Below are 22252 nucleotides of genomic sequence, written 5' to 3' on the forward strand. Positions count from 1 at the left end.
AGTGTTCTCAATCGTTGTGGCATGTCTCCCTCTAATGCACGTAGGTATAGTACAATGAACGTTTCATAAAGTAAGCAGAGAAGTGTCAAATGGTGAATAAAGAGTTTCATAGCACAACCTATCACAGCAAACATCAGCAATGTACTCTTTAAATGTAAAACTACATGACCAATAGATTCAAGACAAGTTATAGCTTTCTTTGCTTTGAATGTAAAACAGCAAAAATTCACTTCCTGTTACTACTTCTTACCCTTTTTTTCCATTGAAACTTTGATTGTATCTATATGTATATTTATATATGTATACTTGTGTGATTTATCGCTCACTCTGTATGGTTGCTCTCCAAAAACATAGTCATTATCCAGTGCCTTCAGTTCTCAGATACACTTTTTTATTCATATTCCAATTCAGTGTTTCTATAACAGGGATTCAACTCAAAGTTGATAAGCTCATTTAATGCAATGTTTATTTTTCCTTAAACACACATAACTAAATTTATGGTGCATTGAAATGAATTGACTTAGGATCCAGGCAGTGTTAAAGAAGTAATGACAAAACCATTATATGCTCACAACTGTGAACTGCACTGTAAGAGTAAATCAAAGAGTTTATGCATGAACTTTCCATGCAGGCATTAGATAATCCAGTTTCTGTGTTAAACAAATTTTAAAAATATATTTATTTTCTGTCAAATATTTGTGCAAAGCTCACTAGAAGATATTTAAATTATTTTCTGACATACAATACATACAATGACATACAAGAGTTTAGAGACAGAGAAATGTGTAATTAAGCACTTTCATAATGTTTTATAGCTAGACTCTAAAAATCTAAGCTAGATTTTAATATTTGGGGAGAATTTGGGCAAATAGAAGATTTCATGAGGAAGCTAATACGGACCAAGTTTCAAAGATGCTGTAGTGAGCATACAGAGTTTGAAAGGTATTGCCAAAGGCTAGAAACACATTTTATTATATTCTTAAGTTATGAGTAACATAAACAAAAAAGATGCTTAGTCTCAGCTGTCCCATCTGCTTAACAGTACTACATGCTGCCTCATGTTAGTCAGAGGATTAACAGAGGTGGTATACACAAAAGTGTCTGATACAGTGAAATTAGGCAACAAATGTTAACTTCCATCTCTAGGAAAGAAGCAGCAAGAGGACAAATAGGGTGACAGGATTGTTTCCTGCAGCAAGGAGTAGAAAACAGTTCTACACATTTAGGGTATTTGAAATGTTATATAATATTAAAAGTCCAGAAAATGTATAATTTATCACAATGTTAGAAACAGTGCTAAATGCTATTTCATTAATTCTAATACATTATGAAAGCAATTTGCACAAGTCAGGAATCAACACATTAGATAAAAAGAAGTTTTAATGAAAAGAAAAATATTCTACTCCAAAAACATAATTTATTTTTAAAAAGACATGAGAAAATCACCTTCCTAAGTGTTTGGGTAATTGTATAAAATCTACCAAGCACACATGAATCAAATAGGTAAAACGCAATAAAATTGAGTACATTTTCTAAACTGTAAAAGTAAGTTGAAATCATAACTTTAAGTTAAAATTACAATTTTTACCAAATAGTGAAAATCAGAAGCTATAAAGAAAGTTGAATCGATAAAACCTGAGATGCAATGCAAAATCTAGGACAATAAAGCAGGAACTAACTGAAGAGAATGCCGGAAAAGATAGGACAATAAAGCAGAAACTAACTGAAGAGAATGCCGGAAAAGATAGGACAATAAAGCAGGAACTAACTGAAGAGAATGCCAGAAAAGATTAAAGCTTTTTGAGGAATGAGAACCTCATACAAATCTCATGCAATGCGTGTGGATCTTCAGAACAAGAGTAAAAATCATTGAAGGTGTCATAGGAAAACTTTAATCATTTCTACATGAATAAGAGATATAAAGTGAAGAAGTGTAGGAAAAGAGATGGGCACGATGGCTTACGCTGTAATCCCAACACTTTTGGAGGCTGAGGCCAATGGATTGCTTGAGGTCAGGAATTTAAGACCAGCCTGGCCAACATGGTGGAACTCCGTCTCCACTAAAATAATACAAAAAAATAGCTGGGCGTGGTTGCACACACCTGTAATCCCAGCTACTTGGGAAGCCGAGACATGATAATTGCTTGAGCCAAGATCACGCCCCTGCACTCCAGCCTGGGCAACAGAGAGAGATTCCATCTCAAAAAAAAAAAAGTGCAAAAATTGTAGGAAAATAGTTGCTTTCTATTTCTATTAAAACTGACTACTTGAGATTATCAGTAGCAAGACTCCACGACATTTTGATACCAAAATAGAGATAATTTTAAACAACTAGTGGATGGCAGAACAACAACAACAAAAAAGGTTACTTCCTAGCTTCAACTTTAGTCATCTTTTCATTACCCCACTGCTTCTAACATTCCACAGGACTTTACTCAGAGCGGATTTAATGTCCTTGTTCCTCAGACAGTAGATAACAGGGTTCAAGGTTGGAGGTGCGACAGAATAGAACACAGACACCAGCAAGTCTAGAATAGAAGGTGCATCTGACCCTGGCTTTAAATAAGCAACAGCACCTGTTACAAGAAACACAGTGACAACAATGAGGTGAGGCACAGAGTTGGAAAAGGCTTTGGATTGTCTCTGTCTTGGTGATATCCTTAACACAGCAGAGAAAATGTACACATAGGAAACTACAATGCAAACTAAACATGAAAATGCATAACAGAGCCCAATGGCCACACTGACACTAATGATGGCATGTTCTTTAGAACAAGTGAGCTTTAGTAGGGCAGGGACATCGCAGAAGAACTGATGTATCTCATTAGAGCCACAAAAATTCAGAGAGAATGTTCCAGCTGTGTCCAAGAGTCCCAAGGCCCCTCCGTTGAGCCAGGACAGAACCATCAACTGGACACAGAGCCCTCTGCTCATGACAGCCTCATAGTGTAGGGGGTGGCAGATGGCAGCATAGCGGTCATAGGACATGGCAGTGAGGATGCCAATCTCTGATCCAGCCAGCAGTACCACCAAGAAGAGCTGCAACACACACCCCAGGAAGGAGATGGAGTCAGTGGAGGTGACGGAGTTGAGGATGGATTTGGGGACTGTGGCAGAAATGAGACACAGGTCTAAGAAGGACAAACGTCGGAGGAAAAAGTACATTGCCATGTGGAGACGATGGTCAAGAATCATGAGGAGAATGATGACTAAATTCATCAGCATGGCCGTGAGGTAAATCAGTGAGAAGAGCACAGCATACAGCCTCAGGAGCATCCAATTCTCAGTAAATCTCATAAGCAAAAATTCCATCATCTGTGTCTGATTGGTCATAGTTCAAAATTATAAGCGCCTTATTGAGTAAAGGAAAATAAGTGTCATACTAATATTAAAAAATATCATTTGTTTCTTCATTTGTTGAATGAAGGTATGTATGGCATCAAGGGCTAGACAAAAAGTTTAAAAATATCAAGCAATTTATATTTCTCATTGACTCAGGTGTAAAACAACTGTGGGTATATCAGTCTAACACTTAGTAGTCCTGGACTAAGATTTATTGTGAAAGAAGCCAAGAACTTCACTTCTCTACCTCATTACTTGAAATGACTTTTGAGTGATTTTATTTCCATTGGGAATTACAGGGTTGGCTATGCAATTATATATAAAACTGTAATAGGGCATACATTTTCATGTATAAATATCCTGGTTAATGTAGTGTTGTGTGTATTAAATGTTATGAATGAAATTTCTGCTTGCTACTTACTGCAATATTTAAAATAGTTATTATCCTCAGGTGATACTCTAATTTACTATCCCCTTCTCACTGAAGGATGTTAAGATTATTCTCCCATTTTTGCATTAAAGTTTACTCCTTTGGCAAAAAATGTGATTATAGTATCATTTTTTTCTTTCTTTAGTCCATATACATAGCATAGCACAAAAATTAAAAAGTACTCATTATTTTCACAAATCATTTTTCAAACATATAGTGTCATTTTTCATGAAAAGAACAAAACCTGAGACTTAGCCAGATGATTAACATAATGTTATAGGAAGGATTTAATTAACCAGGGGAAGTGACAGACAGGGATACCTACTGCATCTAACCAGAGATGCAGTGTGTCCTCTTATGTCAAAGACATTTAGAGATTGTCATCTGAGATCACTCACACACCCCAACGTGAGGAAGAGTTTTGGCCATGTTTTTCCCTCAGCTCATCTTGTCTTTAGAACCTCTGTTGATTTTACTTTAATATCACTTCAATGGCAATTTTTTCACTTTCCCCTTTGCTTTCCAGGCCATCTCTAAAACACACAGAACAGAAAACAGGATGGACGATTTGCTAGTTTGGAAGTGGCTCTTAGGGTATGTAGACACTGCTCTAGGTTTTATTCTCCCCAGCAGGTCAAACAGAGGAGGCTTTAAGTTTGGGGCAGCCATGAATTTGCTCATGTTGAACTATAAGTCAGGCTCTCCATGATTGCTCTAAAGCTACCGCCAGTGCTTCTTCCAACAAGAACACCCAAAGTTTGCAACATAGCATGAGATTTCCATTTGCTCTTGAGTCTTTTCAACTTAAAAAATATTTTATTCGTGTAGACACAAGAGGGTCTCACTTTGTTGCTCAACAGTTTTTCAACTGAAAGAGAATGTAGCAGACCATTACTACATACATTCTCCCCCTTCTCTATACACACATATGCACACACACACAGCCGAGAGGATGAGCAAGAATAAACAGAGCTTTTGCAGGATGAGCAGTCGTACCTCTAACTTTCACAGAATACGTCCATTTCAGTACAGGTGATTTTCTGAGAACTAAATTAACAAGCGATTTAAAGCTGAAAAGGGACCAGGCATGGTGGCTCATGCCGGTAATCCCAGCATTTTAGGAGGCTGAGGCCAGAGGATCTCTTGAGGCCAGGAGTTTGAGACAAGCCTGGACAACAAGATGAGACCCCTCTATGTCCACAAAAATTAAATAAAATAACGTTTTAAGTTGAAAAGACTCATGAGCAAATGGAAATTTCTTACTATGTTGCAAACCTTGGGCTTTCTTGTTGGAGAAAGCACTGGCCCTAGCTTTAGAGCAATAATGGAGAGCCTGACTCATAACTTAACATGAGCTAATTCATGGAAGCCCCAAACGTAAAGCCTCCTTTGTTTAACCTGCTGGGGAATAAAACCTCGAGCAGTGTCTACATACCCCAAGAGCTACCTCCAAACTAGCAAACCATCCATCCTGGTTTCTGTTGCATCAGCCTGTGTGTTTTAGAGACGGCCAGGGTAGCTCAGGGAGTGAGTGAGTGTCCTTTTGAGTTCCTTCCACAGCAGTGATGTTTGACTTCAGTGCTAGATTTTTATCCCTTCATTCTCATTTTTGATTTGTATTTCACCTTATTTCACATGCTTACATATGAAATGAGTGATAGCATTAGTTTAAAAGTCTGTGTGCTTTTCTTTACAGATAACATTAATAACAATAAAGCTTTGCCTCATTATATTTATATACTTATTTGGTCCAGGGAAATTCCACATGATTAAATAAAAATATGCAATCTGAGTCTCAATCAATCTAAAACTGGGAAAATACATATAATACACAAAATAATCCTAAAATCAAGGGGTATCTAAGGAGGCTGGGAAGATAGGGTAAGTTCAGGTTTATATGTTTCTTTACCATTTCTATATCATATTAACAACAAATTTTGTCACTTTTGTCAAGAATATGAGGAATGGAGAGAATGAGAGAGCGAAGGGGAAGAGAAGAGGAGAGGAAAAGAGAGGAGAGGGGAGGGGAGGGGAGGCCTATGTGGAGTCTTCAGCTCCGGAAAATGTTTCCGTTCTCGAGTAAGATCAATAGAAGCAACATTCATAACAAAGGCCGGTGAGAATGCTTTCCCAAACAGTTCTATTTTTATTTCAAAATAATTTCAGAAGAGAAAAAAATAAAAATGAAATGTCTAAGTAATTTAGGGCTTCTTTTCAGTTTTTGTTCAAAGAGAGCTCTAGTTTGCAATTCTTAGGGAGATTTAGTGAACGCTGCAAACAGTTTCCTATATGCTTACTGATTCCTGCTTCAAGACCCCAACTCCCCGGGTTAAACTCACGATGATTTCGATTGACCATTTCTGTCCTCTATGTATCAGTATTTGTTTCTTTTGTGCAGTCTCCAAGCTCCGCCTGATGTCCTCTATATCAGGCACTTCCTTCTCCAAGAAGGAGCAAGGCTTTTAAAGCAGCTTTAAACAGACTTTCATTGACTACATGGGACTCTCCCGGGAGGTCACAATTTTACTTGTGCTTCTATTTTATTTCATAGGTTTTAAAGCCCTGGAGATCCAGCTCTTCACTCCCACTCAGATCTGAGAGGTGATGCCACTACCTTTTCCTCCAGTGAGACAGAAAAGGAGATCTTTCTGCGTCTCATGAGAATAAACCTTTATTTATTGCATCCATAACATGTGACTAATGGATCCTAGACATTCATTTGCATGTAACAACTTAAATTTAGGTGTGTGTACACAGAATCTTTAAATTGAGTGTAATAATCTCAGTCCAGTTTCAACTGAGAAGGACACTGGGAGATGCAGTGCTCTGACTTTGGGGTCTGAAACATGGATTTGTTTAAGTCCTGGAGCCATCACACTTCCCTTGGATCTTTCTTTTCCGCTCTCACTCTGGATTTAAGCCTCCAGTGAAGATAACGTCCCTTCAGATTCTCACAAATGACTAGAGATGTCTGTATAGAAAGTTCCCAAGAGCACCGAATTCCCAACATCTGTTTCATTCTCAGGTGATGGCAGTGGCATCTTCATGAGCATCCTACGAGTTCAGGCTTCTCTTGGAAGCAGCAACAAAATGAACCTCAGCAGGGTCTTCTCCAGGGTTGGGATGAGGTGCAGTTTATTTTCAGATTCTTATTATAGTGATTCTTATTATTATGTAATATTCTTACTATAGTCACATAATTTCCAGTTATTTGCTCATTAGTTTTCTTTGAATGACTGACTTTCTAGATATCCTGGTGGGGACAGCCTCTATGCTGCCTAGAGCTTGTTTCTGTCATTCAGCAACCTCTTGTGGACACCCCACATTCATCGCAAAGTTGACGTTTAGATTAGACCTTCTTCTTCATCATTTTATGACATTTCGTAAGAGACATATGACATCCAGCCCCATAGGACTTCATTATCTACATTTTAAAAATTAGCTTACCGATTTTTAAGGTATTCCTAGGGATTTTGACAGGGACTGAATCTAGATCAATGTGGAAAACACTATTTGTAGCAACATTGAGTATTTTGAGCAACAAACATGGTATATCCCTACATTTTTAAGTCTTTAAAAGATTCTCAGAAACATTTTGTTATTTCAGTACATATCAGTACACAAACCCCAAGCTTATTTTGTTAAATTAATCAGTAAATACTTCATGAGTTTGATCCAAATCTGTATTTGTTTGTTTAGGCTGCCATGACAAAATACTACAGATGGGGTGGCTTAAACATGCCATCTGTGAGTGGGTGTTTCTCACGATTCTGGAGGCTAAACATCTGAGATCAAGACGTCAGCTGCCTTGGTTGCCTCTGAATCTTCTCCTCGGGCTGCAGATGGACACTGTCTTGCTGCCTCTCCTCTGTGCATGCATGCCCCCAGGGTCTCTCTGCATGCCCTAATCCCTGTTCTTATAAGGCATCAATAAGTTTAGATTGGGGACCACCCTCATGGCCTCACTTTATCTTAATAAGCTCTTTAAAGGATTTTTCTCCAAATACAGTCACATTCAGAGGTATTGGAGGTTAGGACTTCAACAGATGAATTTTGGAAGGACACAGTTCAACCTGTAACATAATATAAATGATATTGCTTTTGCTTTCCATTTCCATTTGTTTTTTAATACCATGTAACAGCCTGATTTTTATCATGCAATCTTCTTAACTAGCATAGTAGCTCTAGTAGCTGTTTTGTAGATTTCTCAAAATGTCTACGTAGATATTTATTTTGTGAGGAAAAGTTGCACTTCTTCATTTTTAATGAATTTTCTTTTTCTTTTTCTTACCTTTTTTCACTACTTGGGGCTAAATAGAGGTGGTGAGAGAATAATCCTTTTTGATCCAGATCTACAGAATAAGCATTCTGGCTTTCAGCATTAACTATGATATTAGTTGCAGTGTTTTGTCTTTTGTTCATTTTGTTGGCTTTTGTTTTTGTTCTTCTTGGTTTTGAGTTAGCAGATAACTTATTCAAAAACAGTATTGCAATAGAAAGAATTTCCCCAAACATGATACCTGTAGTCCTCTAAATGGTCAGGCAGAAAGGGCTTTTGTTACATAGGGAGAGTGAGGAAGGCTAGAAAGGACATGGAGTGAGGGAGTAGAATGAGCAGGTAGCACGATTGAACAGATAAACAGGAAACGTCTTTCCTTAAGGTTCAGAAGGTTTTGTAAAATAGGAATTGTTCCATAGTCCAATGTATTTCTTTGATTTTTGTTTCTTTTCAGATGCCTTTTATCAGTTTAAGAGGTTACCTTCAATACCAGGTTACTGAGGGTTTTTGTCACAAATTTCTTCAAATCTTTCTAATCTGTTTTCTGATAATGAGGTAACTGTATCTATTCATTTTTCATCTTTAGTCCGTTATTATGGAACTAATCCTTAGATCTAGAGACGCGTGAATATAGAGAGATCCGCTCACTAGGCACGAAAGCCCCAGAAATAATAAACCGGAAGGACCACAAGTTTTGATGAATTTCCGAATATGCCATCAGGATGGTGTGAGAGTAGGAAACTACTGAGGGCCGCAGTCTCAGGGGCACCTCGTACTTTCATTGGTTTTATATCTAGGAATCCCACTAAGGCTCTCAAATAAAAGCCAAGAAAGAATCCCTCCTGGAATGGCAAAAGGGTGGAAAAAGTAACCATAGCATGGCCAGAGCTTTCCCAGATCAGAGGACCACTCCAGGCAAAAAGACTTTACTATAAACATATCCCGCCTGGGGGAAGGACGTGCTGAGTCTGAAAGAAGCCAGACTTTCAGACTTGCTTCTTCACTGAGCAAAATGCATCCAAGATTCATCTATGTTGCTGTGTGGATATCTCATGCCTTTTTACTGATGATTAGTATTCTACTGTATTGTTGAAGTACACTTTATCCACTCACCTACTGAAGGAATACTTAGTTTCTTTCAGTTTTGGTGATTATAAATAAAACTTCTATAAGCATTTATATGCAGGGTTTGTTTGCACATAACTTTTCAAATCACTTGGGTAAGTACCAAGGGACCAAATCACTAGGTCATTTGGTAAGGCCGTGCTCGGTTTTGCCAAAAGAGAGGTTTTACTTCCAAATAAGATGGACTAGGAAAGAGCTCCTCAGACCACTCCTTTTCTCCACAGAAAGCACATGTGAAACCTAAACATAATATAAAAAACACCTGAATAAGTGCTGGCAGACTGTGGCCAAAGGTTTCTTTTCACTTGGAGAAGTGTTGTAAGGACACTTAACCATTTAGTTTCCTCCATCACAGCTTTCAGTGTTGGGATATGTGCAATTCATAAAGCAACACGACAGTGGTGAGCTTACGATGCTGGCCAAAATGGATAGAGATAGATCCTATTTTTTTCTGGATTGGGGTGCCAGAAAAGAGAAGACAGGGACTATAAATCCTGAGTGAAGAGATCTTTAAAGTAAAATACAAAAAAAAAGTTAGGCCAAACACTTTCTACCCACATCTCTTGCTTACCCCTGAATCACACATGCACAGAAAGACCGAAAGATATTCAGCCATACCAAGATCTGAATGAAATAGAAGCCGCTGCAAATGAAATAAAAATTGTAATTCAAGACCAATCAAGAAATGGCTTGTTGATATGTAGAAATAATACTCACTTAAAAATAAAATAAAACGTAGAATCTCTACAATTCAGCATTCATAATATTCAGGATAAATTCTACCCATCATATGAGGAATCTAAAAATTAAACCCATTAAGATGTGAAAAGAAAACAAATCTAGGCCAACCTCAAGATGAACCAGATGTTGAAGCAAACAGACAGAGATACTTATATTGGTCATTTATCTCAATTAATAAAAAAAATATGTTTTCAATACATGTGAAATCTCAGTATATAAATGGGATTTCTCCACAAAGAAATAGAAACATTTTAAAATAACCAAATAGAAATTATAAAATTGAAAATTTCTATTTCTGAAATTAAAATTTTACTGAGGGAGTAAGTACATTGAAGATAGAGCATATAAATTATCTAAGCTGATGAATTGGAAGGAGAAAAAAAAAGAACATGCCAGAAAAAATAATTACAGATATAATGGCCAATATTTTTTGAAATCTGAGGGAAATAGAAGTCTGTGGGTACAAGGTGCTAAAAAACAGCAGTCAGAACACAAACACAAATAACTCAAACAAAAATTAATATTAGTAAAACTATTGAAAGCAAAGTATAAGCACCAATCTTTAAAGCAGCAAGAAAAAATTAGTAATATATTACATAAAGGGAAAAGATACTGTGAATAATGAATGACTTCTCACTAGAAATGATGATTACACAAAGAGAATAGAAAAACATCCCCAGCATACTGAAAGGTTGAAAGGTTTGGAGGGGCAACTATCAATCAAAAATTTTATGTCCAGCAAAAATACAATTGAGAATGAAGGAAAAATAAAGACAGCACTAGATTAAAAAAGCCTAAGAGGAATTTGTTGACAGCAAAACTGCCTGTAAGAAATACTGAAGTAAGATCTTTAGAATGAAATAAATAATACAAGAAATATACTGAAATACTAAAAAAAGTTAATAGTATCAGACATGGTCATATATGGGCTATGATAGTTAATTTTATGTGTCAATACGATTGGGCTAAACAGTGCCTAGGTAGCTGGTAAAACATTATTTCTGAGTGTGTCTATCATGGTGTTTCCAAAAGAAATTAGCATTTGAATAAGTAGACTGAGTAAAGAAACTGGCCTGCACCAATGTGGAGAGGCATCATCCAATTCAATGAGAGCACAGATAGAACAAAAAGGCAGAGGAAAGGTGAATTCACACCCTCTTCTTGGGCTGGGATAGCAACCTTCTCCCGGCCCTCTAACATCAGAGTTCCCATTTCCAGGCCTTCAAATATATATATATTTTTATGCAGTTGGTTTTGTTTCTCTGGAGAACCCTGACTAATACATGTGTAAATGCCACAGACATTATTTTACAAGAAGACAGTGCATTATCAATTATAAGTAGAGTTAGAAAAAGTTAAGTATGTATATTTTCTCATTCCTGGGGCAGCTTTACACAATAAAAAGCAGCTAGAAAACCAACAAAATTTTAAAAGAAATTTTTAAAATTATTCAAATAATCACTGAAAAATGGCAGGAAAGAAGAAATGGAGGAAAAGAAACAGGAAATAAAACAGTAAAAAACAGAAATTATCTGGCAGGGTAAGTGGTTTGAAGTGTTTTGTAGCCCCAGGGTTAATTTTAATTGTAGCTAGCAGATGTTGGGTGCAGTTGTGCAGGTAGAAGTAGGCAGGTTAGATATGACTAACACATGTGAGGTTTTTTTGCTATGTTTGAATCAACTGGATGTGTAAGGATTTGAGTTTGGTGTCATCAGGGTTTGAGCTAACTGTCACAGCCAGCTGTGAAGAATTAAACTACGTGAGGGCCAATCTACAGGAGCCACCTTTGACTCATTTATATAATACCCTGAAGTGTACCTACTGTAATTTAATAAATGTTCACAAGGTTTCTATTTGGCAGCTTCGTTTATAACCACAAAATTTTGAAAACTAAATACCAAAACATACAGTAATTATTGAATAAACTATTACCTATATTTACATTGGAGTATTCTTCAACCATTAAAAAATAATGATAATGAAGGCAGTTTCCATAAACTGTATCTAATGTTTGCCAGCATTTATTACATTAAAGAATCAAATGTAAGGGAGTATACCTCGCATGCTATAAGTAACAAGAAAACATGAGCAAATCTTTTTTTGTAAAATTGAAACATACGAACAATAAACCAGTAAACCCTGAAACTGCTTTTCTGTAGATCTCGAGCAATGGGGTGGAAAGGATAGAGAGTGACATTTCATTAAGAATAGTATTCTGTGGGGTTTTTGTGTTTATTTTTACTTTGGAGAAGCATATTGATTTTTTACATATAAAAACTGTCAACAAAAGTAAAGGCCAAAAATCTTTAAATGCAAGCCAAATCGAATGAAATAACTATACTTCGAATGAAAAACATAACCATGTTCAAAAGAAAATAAAAAGAAACCATTCTAAGTAACTTAACCATAGGCTTAATATAAACTCTTAGTCTAAAGGGGAACAGAGCTACAAGCAAATCTTCAACTATGTTATGTTGGCTTGTTGTATGTTTCAGGAGTCTTCATTTTTGGAAAAGTGCTCAAATGATTATTATACAGTATATTACATAGTTTGGTTATCACTGTCCTATAGCCTATAACTCTATGATAAGTAGAATTAAGGGAATATTTGAGTACTTTATTATTTTTCTGCTAAAAGACTGAGTCATGTCCTTAACAGTGTATTTCAGAATGTTCTGGACCTATGTTGGAAACAGTTGTTTCCTCCCTACAGAAAACACATGTGATTATAATGCTAATGGTCTTAAGAGATAATCACTTAACAAGGTGATTCAGAAAATATTTAAGACATTTTTCTTTGGGGAATTCTAAAGTATTAGCCAAGTGCCTTAAAAATAATTTGTTGCAGTCCCTTTGACTATAGAAGTTTCCAAATTATGTCAAATTTGAAATAAAAGAAAGGCAAATAGCCTTCCTCACTGTGGTAGTATGCATCCTTCCATGTGAAGAAACTACCACAGCTTTGCAGAGCTCTTTGAGTATTTTATCAAAAGTCTAGAAATGGAACCATGTGCTATGTTGACACGGAGTTTATGAAGGAAGCTAGATGTTTTGTTTTAATTTCAGGTAATCAACTGACAAATTAAACTTTTTATTCTGGGAGAAATATTTCTACCCTTGTGTAGATGTGATGGAATTATCTCCTTAAGGACATCTGATGAGTAATCCTGTGTTCATGTGGTTGAAGAATTGGAATTATTTTACGGTATTAATTTCAAATTTCTATTGGTAAAATGTTAAACTACTCTCTGCTCCAAACCAAAATTTTAAAAATCTTGTAGATATTAAGGAAATTTAGGGCAGACAAAAAAACAATTAAATTTAATGGCCAGTTTCTATATCCTTCCTCCTCCCTTTTGTCCTTCCTTGTGTATTTCTCCAGACTGACCATTGAAGTAAGCTAATAAATGTCTTCAGAATTATTTAATCACTCTATCACATTTTCCAAGTTCACTATATACTGCTTCTCCACATGTGATCCAAATGTCCATCACCTTTACTTTATTTTTTAAGCTTCTCTTCCTAAAGCATCTTCTCTACAGATCTTTGTCCTGCATTTCTTCTCTTCATTTTGTTGTCAGCCCCCAGGTCACCCACATAGAAAGCCCTTTCATCTGGTTAATCTCTAAAATAACACCTTTATGTTATCTTAATGCCTGCCCCAATCTGAGTTTATCTTGTTTACTAATTTATTTGTTCTTTTTCTGCCTCCTCCCATTAACAGCAAGCTCCCAGGGTAAAAATACAAGTTGTTTATTTTTTAAATCTCTACAAACTAGTTTGATGTCTGATATATATGGAACATTTTTCTGATCTTTTCAATAAAGAATAAATAACTCTGCATCAGTAACTAATAATTGAGGGAAATATTTTAAACATTGAAAGAAGATATTTGATAGTTTTACAAAGCAAATTATGGACAACTGACCATGATCAAGAAAAATCATTCAGTTAGGGTGGGAAAGCCATTTTATCTTGGTGCCCTGTCAAAATTCCTTTATAAACAAATCAACCACCCTTATAATGATGTGGCTTTAGTACACATGTGCACATTCAAAGAACATGAAATTTTGCTAAATAATTCATTTTTTATTTCTACACTAAATGAAATATTCATTATGTTAGAATTGCATGACCTCAAGATAATACAAACATTAAACAACAAATCCTTGTTTATTTTCCCTTGCTTACTATCATTAGAATAGAGAAGGTTATTTACCTGTTAGATGATTCAATGTATCTGTAAGTGTGACTTTGTGTTTGTAACATCACATGATAATTGATATTTTGCACCTGTATAGGATATTAGGGAAACTAACACAATGTAAAGACATGGGCCTTTGGATTGCTTTTCTGAAAGCAAAGGATTCACCATGAAGCATGGCATAATAATAATTTGATGCAAATTCTCAGTGGGTTGGAAAAGCTTCTGTGTTTAGTCAAGTTATATGTGTCTCGTAACAAATTAAGTGTGAGGCTATAGGATTAGGTAAAACTCTTATAAAGTATAATGGAATTTACACATTACTCATGGAGTTTATCTTAAAAAATGAACAATGAAGTTTTAAGTAAATGGAGAGCCATTTTAGGTAGGTACATGACTCCTTTCCACTGAATATTTTTGTATATCAATATGACTCTTGCTAGTCTGTATAGCTTAATTTTTTAATTTTTTTCTCCTTTATTCTTTTTTTGCATATTTTCTCACCTTGACAGGCACTGAAGAGAATCTAGTATGGCCAATGTCACCTTGGTGACAGGATTTCTTCTTATGGGGTTTTCTAATGTCCAGAAGCTGCAGATTTTATATGGTTTGCTCTTCCTACTGATTTACCTGGCAGCCCTAATGAGTAACCTTCTCATCATTACTCTCATTACCCTAGACGTAAAGCTCCAAACACCCATGTACTTCTTCCTGAAGAACTTATCCTTTTTGGATGTCTTCCTGGCGTCTGTTCCAATCCCAAAATTCATTGTCAACAACCTAACCCACAACAATTCCATTTCCATTCTAGGATGTGCCTTCCAGCTACTTTTAATGACTTCCTTCTCAGCAGGCGAGATATTTATCCTCACTGCCATGTCTTATGACCGCTATGTAGCCATCTGCTGTCCCCTGCACTACGAGGTAATCATGAATACTGGCGTCTGTGTGTTAATGGCAAGTGTTTCCTGGGCCATTGGAGGGCTCTTTGGTACTGTGTACACAGCTGGCACATTTTCCATGCCTTTCTGTGGCTCCAGTGTGATTCCACAGTTTTTCTGTGATGTTCCTTCATTACTAAGGATTTCCTGTTCTGAAACACTCATGGTAATTTATGCAGGTATTGGAGTTGGTGCGTGTTTAAGCATTTCTTGTTTCATCTGTATTGTGATCTCTTACATTTATATCTTCTCCACTGTACTGAAGATCCCTACCACTAAAGGTCAGTCCAAAGCTTTTTCCACATGCCTCCCCCATCTCATTGTTTTCACTGTTTTTATCATAACTGCTTATTTTGTTTATCTTAAGCCACCTTCAAATTCACCATCTGTTATTGACAGGCTGCTTTCTGTGATCTACACTGTGATGCCTCCAGTATTTAACCCTGTAACCTACAGCCTGCGGAACAATGACATGAAATGTGCTCTGATAAGGTTGTTGCAGAAAACATATGGTCAGAAGGTTTACTTCATTTAACACTTTCAAGTTCTGTCAGTGATATAGTGCCTTACAGATCACAAGAAACTTTCCTTATCTTTAACTTTGGAAAGACCTGAGAAAAGAAAGCAACATACTCACATTATTTTTTCCCTGAAGAAATAAATACTCAAGAGCCTAACTGACTATTTCTAAGGTTACTTAATTGCATTACATCAGGATAATATATAGTGTTATAGTAATCATTTGGTATTCTTCTATGACAAAGCATTTCTGTCTTTGTATTATAACTTTCTGAAAGAATTGGTTCTGTTTAACAAGATGCTTTCATCTTTGGTCTCTTAATAACCCATTTTCTCTATTTTATTCACTGAGAACAAATTAAAAATGCTGAGGTGATTCAATGAGTACAGTATAATTTGCACTACCCAGATAAAATTCACACGCGACTCCCCTGAGAATCTAGCTAGTGCTCAGGAAGAATACTAGGCAAAAATAACACAGTAAGCTAAGGCCATTTTAGAGGTGTGCCCAGATCTGTAAACAGTCCTCAGGACACCTAAAGCAGAGGTGAAAAGACATGTCTGAGCCAAGGTCTCCTAGGCAAATGGTGGTCATCCAGTAAATAGTATTTCCAGAAACAGAACAGGCAGAGTTCCAAAGGTCTAAGGACTGTGTGTTTCTATGTGTCTGCATGTCTATAATTCAGAAAGGCCTTTACCTCTCCCTGTATAAAGAATAATGTTTTAAATCTGATTCTGAAAAGAAGCTTGGAAATGTGTTAAAATGATTGCCCAAGTCATTCAGTTGTGATAGACTTCCTTCGTTTTAACCACTAGTGTCTACAATGTGAAACCTTTTTCTTTACCTTCTATGTAACCCCCCTAGAGATTCTGTGTCTTATTACAATAACTTTCTGAGTTTTATATTGACTTCGTTATGTTCTTATTTATCTAAGAAAAAATACAAATGTTCCTAAGATTGTTCTCAATTATTATGATCTTTTTTCAATCATGTTACTAATGTTTTATTAACCATTGAATTAACTAGATGGCCAGGTATTAATTCTGAGTCACATGTTATCTTATTTAATCATGTCTCAAATATCCTCTGACAGCTATGTTGATTTTTACCATACCAAAATAAGATGCTAAAAATATAAATAAGGTTAAATTAAACTTTCATGATATATCTTACACATAAAATTTCCTTTAAGTTCTACCAAAGGGAAAATCACACAATTATTTGTTCTTTCCCTTTAAAGAAAAAATATATGCTAAACGTAAATAGATTACTTTGACGTGTACATCTACCTGTTGTCAGAGTTGAGTGGGCAGAGTTGTAAAACAGAAAAGACTGTTACCCTACCGTCAGTTAAATTATATTGGTAAAATGTTTTTGGTTTAAATATTTGAGAAATTACATACATTGTGGAAAATCTGCTGAGATTTTTCAGTGTCCTCCGTTTTGTTTTTTAGTAGCATCTGATATTTTATAATTATAGTACTCTTTTTCTTATACTTTATTAGTTTTATTGATACACAATAATTGTATATATTTATAGGGTACGTATGATATATTGATTCAGGCATATAATGTATAATAATCAAATTGGAGTATTTGTGTTTTTCTTTGTCTGCCTGAATTATTTCAACAGAGTTGTCTTCAAGTTCAAAATTTTTTTCTTCTACTTCATCTAGTATTTTGTTGAAGCTCTCAATTACATTTTTATTCCATTCATTAAATGTTTTAGTTCCAGAATTTCTATTTGTTCTTTTTTATGGTATCAATTTCTTGTTGAATTTCTGATTCAGATCATGATTTTTTTTTCTTATTCTTTGTATTGTTTATCTGTGTTCTTTTGTATCTCATTCGGGTTCTTTCAGAGAATAATTTTTTTCAGGCATTTTATATGCCTGTTCTTTGGGGTCTTCCTGGGGAATTATTATCTTCCTTTGTAGGTGTCATGTTTCCTTGCTGTTTTGTGTTTCTTTCATCCCTATGTTGATATCTGTGCATCTCATTTAACAGTCACTTCTTCCAGGTTTATGGAGTAGCTTCTGTAAGGAAATACTTTTTCTTACTATATATGTGCCTTCAATTTTGGTTGGGCAGATTGCTTTGGCTTTGGTTCTGGATATGCACCATACTGTAGCCACTGTATGATTTCTTTTGCTGTTATCAATGTCAGTAGTTTCTGTGAGTTCCTTAGTGGCTTAGGCTGCAGTTGCTTGCAGATGCTTTGACTAGCCTTTGCTGAAGATGGGGACACAAGCTGACTGGTGCTTCGGCCTTTTCGTGGTGTGGCAAGTGCTAGCAGTAGTGGCAGTGAACCCTCAGTAGGCCAGTCTTTGGACCTCTGAGTGTGTAACGAGGATGCTGGCTGTAGAAACAGCAGGCTGGGCAGGCTGGCCCTCAGGCTCCTGGGTTCTGTATGTGGGTTCTGGTAGGCTGGACACACCACTCTTCAGCCTCTAGACAGTGTGTGCAGGTACCTACATGTGTACTTACATGGATCTCTCATTTACCTTTTTTCCACATGAGAAGGGAAATACTTCCTGGCTCCTAGCCCATCCAAGTGGCTGCCTTACTTCCTTCTCTATGCTGCCATCTTGAGTTCCTATACCTCAGAAGGTTCCTTTTGCTTCCCTGCTGGATACCAGCATTCTCTCCTAGACAGTGCCGTCAACATTTGGCTATTTACTTGCTATTTCAGTCCTTCTTTTTGGAGTAGGTGAGTGCTGGGCATCTCTAGTTAGCCATCTTAATGACAGCTGTCCAAATTATATCAGTGCCCTATTTTTCTATAATATGTTTTAATTACCAGGGAAAAAATGATAAAAAACCATTTTTTAGAAGATTGGCAGCTGGTAAATATTTAAGAAATAACAGAATTTAAAAATTCATAGTATTAATAATCTATATTGGAATTGATTCAGGCAAGAATCAGCCATGGATGATAAAACCACTAGAAAAAGAGTTTTAAGAAAATGAGATATCTTCATAATGACAAGCTTTTAACCTCCAACTATCTATTCTGTATTTACAATAAACAGAATGGATGATAGCCTCCATAATCTAATTGATCAAAACTGGTAACAATAATAGTAAAATAACTTATGTGCCTCCTGATATGTTACAATATGTAGACCACATCATCCTTGAAATATTCTCTTAAAATATTTAACCTGGAGTTTAATCAAGCCTCAGAACTAACTTCCAGTTTTCAGAAAAACAGAAGATAGAAATTTAATCATACCACATGAGAAACGAACAAACGAATAATATGAGACATCCTGTAAGAGACTGATGAGACAGCTCAAAAAGTCAAATTTGGAGGCAAAATGACCAAGGAGAGTCCTAGAGTAAAAGAAACTAAAGATGGATTACATATTCACAAGAACATTGAAAAGTATATGGTATCTGAGAATAACTCATCAATGGGGAAAAATAACTTTTGGAGAATATAAATTTTTAAGTTACCTAAGAGTATGAACAAAATGAAAGTAGTTGGATTATATACTGTGTACAGGGATGAGAAGACTCAATAAAGGTGTTGATTCTCCATAAGTAACCGATAAACTTTTCATTTGAAGTCTTAAAGTAGTTCAAAATGGAACTTAAGTTTTTAAAAAATTCATATATACAACTGAACAGCCATGAAAATTAAAACAATTTTTAAGATGAAAAAGTAAGAAGTAGAGTAATGGCTTTTCAGATATAAACATGTCTATATTATAGTAATTGAAAGATTATGGTTGTTTACAGATAGAAAATGGACCAAAGGAAGAAAACTCAATCCATTCATGAATGGTGACCAGAATATGACAGAGGATAAATCATACATTACTGGAAAAGGAAGGACTAGAAAGGAAAATGATGTAGAAAAAAATAGAATTAAATATTTTTAAAATCTGCCTTACACTACACATACAAAAAATAAAATTCAGATGAATTACAAACCTAAATATGCCAAAGTTCACATCCTCACTGACACTTTTATCTTTTTTATGATAGCCACTCTAACAGGTGTGAGGTAATGTCTCATTGTGGTTTTAATTTGCATTTCCCTGATCTTTAGGGATGCTGTGCACTTTTTCATATATTTGTTGACTATATACCTTCCTTTAAGAAATAACTGTTCAGGTCCTTTGCCCATTTTTAAATTAGATTATTTGTTTTCTTGCTATTGAGTTTAGCATCTTATTTATTTCAGATATTAACTCTGTATCAGACATATGGTTTGCAAAAGTTTTCTCCTAATTCAGTTTGTCTCTTGTTAACTATTTCCTTTGCTATGCAGAAGCCTTTTAGTTTGATGCAATCCCATTTGTCTAATGCTTTTGTTGCCAGTGTTTTGGGGGTCCTATCCAAGAAATCATTGCCCAGACCAAAGTCATGGAATTTTAATTCATTTTGCATTGATTGTTGCATATTGTGTGAGACAGGATCCAATTTCATTCTTCTGTATATAGCTATCCAGTTTTTCCAAAGTACTCAGCATGCCAAAGTGTCATACTTTGAGGTATCATTTTCTGAGCCCAAACATAAGCATTACTGGTGTTACTGTAGAATATATTTTCAGATTGTTTCACATGAACAAACAAACAAAAAATATTAAATATAAACAGCAAAGAAGAGAAATTCTATTATTTCTTTTCTGTCTCTTAAATTGTTTTGCACAGTGATTTATTTCTCAATAACTTAAAAAAGTGCTTATCAACGTGTTGGGTCTTAGGATACAACTCCAAAATATGACTGTAGGAGATAAGAATATGTCACCTCAAAGTACACTTCTCGGGCAAATTTCCAGCAGTTTACTTTGAGAAACTGCAGACACAGCTACTTTTTTATGTTTTTAAAAAAGTACATCTATAGAGAAAATCTACAATAGTAAAAGTATCTGTATCAGGAAGAAGGCTGCCCTAGGGCAACTTCCATTATCTGAAATACTTTTTATCTGCATAACAAGACAATGTGTATGCACAATACATTTTTCCCCCTCACGCTCCCATAACTTGTCAACCCTATGCTCCAGAGATCCCTACCCCCTAATCTTATCTATAGCCTAGTGTGTTATATAAGCCTCAATCATGTGGCCCTTCTTTGAATCTCATATTTTGTGGGACTCCTGTCTATATGAACATTATTGAATGTAATTTTTCTCCTGTTAGTCTGTCTTGTGGCAATTTAATTTGTAGCCCTGTCAAAGAACCTAGAAGGGTGAAGGAAAGCCATTTTCTCTCCCCTACAAGCACATAGATGGTAATATACCTTTAACTAAAATGTAATTGTGTAGAACAATTATAAGTTTGCAAGTGAATTTTCTAGAATTCAGGAAATATTTCTGTAGAAGGATCACGGCATGTGTTTTCACTCTTCTAGTTTTACCTGAGCTCAATCAGCCTAAGTCTTCTAGAGGCATCCTTATAGTCCAGCAGTCAGCTTTATCGACCCATGGACGTAAAGGAGGCTGCAAACCACAAGGATCACAGGGCGTCTCATTAAACAATATAAAAGACAATTATTTTAAATTTGGGGAACGGTGAAGTTGAGGTGAAATGTAAAAGAAGTGATTTTATAGGCGGAAAGCAAAGAAAGCTCCTTATGAAGGGTCAACATCAGATCTGAAACCAAATGTTCTTTTTCCTTGGAAACTACAAAATTAAGATACATGACTAGCCAGTTTTCCCAGCACCATTTGTTAAATACGAAATCCTTTCCCCATTTCTTGTTTTTGTCAGGTTTGTCAAAGATCAGATAGTTGTAGATGTGTGGTATTATTTCTGAGGAGTCTGTTCTGTTCCATTGGTCTATATCTGGGAAAACTGGCTAGCCATATGTAGAAAGCTGAAACTGGATCCCTTCCTTACACCTTATACAAAAATTAATTCAAGATGGATTAAAGACTTACATGTTAGACCTAAAACCATAAAAACCCTAGAAGAAAACCTAGGCAATACCATTCAGGACATAGGCATGGGCAAGGACTTCATGTCTAAAACACCAAAAGCAATGGCAACAAAAGCCAAAATTGACAAATGGGATCTAATTAAACTCAAGAGCTTCTGCACAGCAAAAGAAACTACCATCAGAGTGAACAGGCAACCAACAGAATGGGAGAAAATTTTTGCAATCTACTCATCTGACAAGGGGCTAATATCCAGAATCTACAATGAACTCAAACAAATTTACAAGAAAAAAACAAACAACCCCATCAAATAGTGGGCGAAGGATATAAACAGACACTTCTCAAAAGAAGACATTTATGGAGCCAACAGACACATGAAAAAATGCTCATCATCACTGGTCATCAGAGAAATGCAAATCAAAACCACAATGAGATATTATCTCACACCAGTTAGAATGACAATCGTTAAAAAGTCAGGAAACAACAGGTGCTGGAGAGGATGTGGAGAAATAGGAACACTTTTACACTGTTGATGGGACTGTAAACTAGTTCAACCATTGTGGAAGTCAGTGTAGCGATTCCTCAGGGATCTAGAACTAGAAATACCATTTGACCCAGCTATCCCGTTACTGGGTATATACCCAAAGGATTATAAATCATGCTGCTATAAAGACACATGCACATGTATGTTTCTTGCGGCACTACTCACAATAGCAAAGACTTGGAACCAACCCAAATGTCCAATAATGATAGACTGGATTAAGAAAATGTGGCACATATACA

The 22252-nt window shown here is 35.8% G+C and overlaps 2 protein-coding genes across 2 annotated transcripts; one reads left to right on the forward strand and one right to left on the reverse strand.

Annotated features, from left to right (window-relative positions):
* Window positions 1-631: 631 nt before the first annotated feature.
* Window positions 632-9843, reverse strand: LOC100458105 (olfactory receptor 14K1). The gene has a single exon (XM_054560686.1). It carries the CDS (start codon window positions 3331-3333, stop codon window positions 2389-2391), a length of 945 nt encoding a protein of 314 aa, XP_054416661.1. The 5' UTR covers window positions 3334-9843; the 3' UTR covers window positions 632-2388.
* Window positions 9844-14617: 4774 nt separating this feature from the next.
* LOC100458467 (olfactory receptor 14A2) lies at window positions 14618-19721 on the forward strand. The gene has a single exon (XM_054560690.1). It carries the CDS (start codon window positions 14653-14655, stop codon window positions 15595-15597), a length of 945 nt encoding a protein of 314 aa, XP_054416665.1. The 5' UTR covers window positions 14618-14652; the 3' UTR covers window positions 15598-19721.
* Window positions 19722-22252: the final 2531 nt, after the last annotated feature.

The sequence above is a fragment of the Pongo abelii genome, chromosome 1 (assembly GCF_028885655.2).
Source record: "Pongo abelii isolate AG06213 chromosome 1, NHGRI_mPonAbe1-v2.0_pri, whole genome shotgun sequence".
NCBI classification, from domain to species: domain Eukaryota; kingdom Metazoa; phylum Chordata; class Mammalia; order Primates; family Hominidae; genus Pongo; species Pongo abelii.

Bases quoted from the DNA above. Each gene is read 5' to 3' on its own strand.
- LOC100458105 (XM_054560686.1), bottom strand. From the start codon at position 3,333: ATGACCAATCAGACACAGATGATGGAATTTTTGCTTATGAGATTTACT.
- LOC100458467 (XM_054560690.1), top strand. From the start codon at position 14,653: ATGGCCAATGTCACCTTGGTGACAGGATTTCTTCTTATGGGGTTTTCT.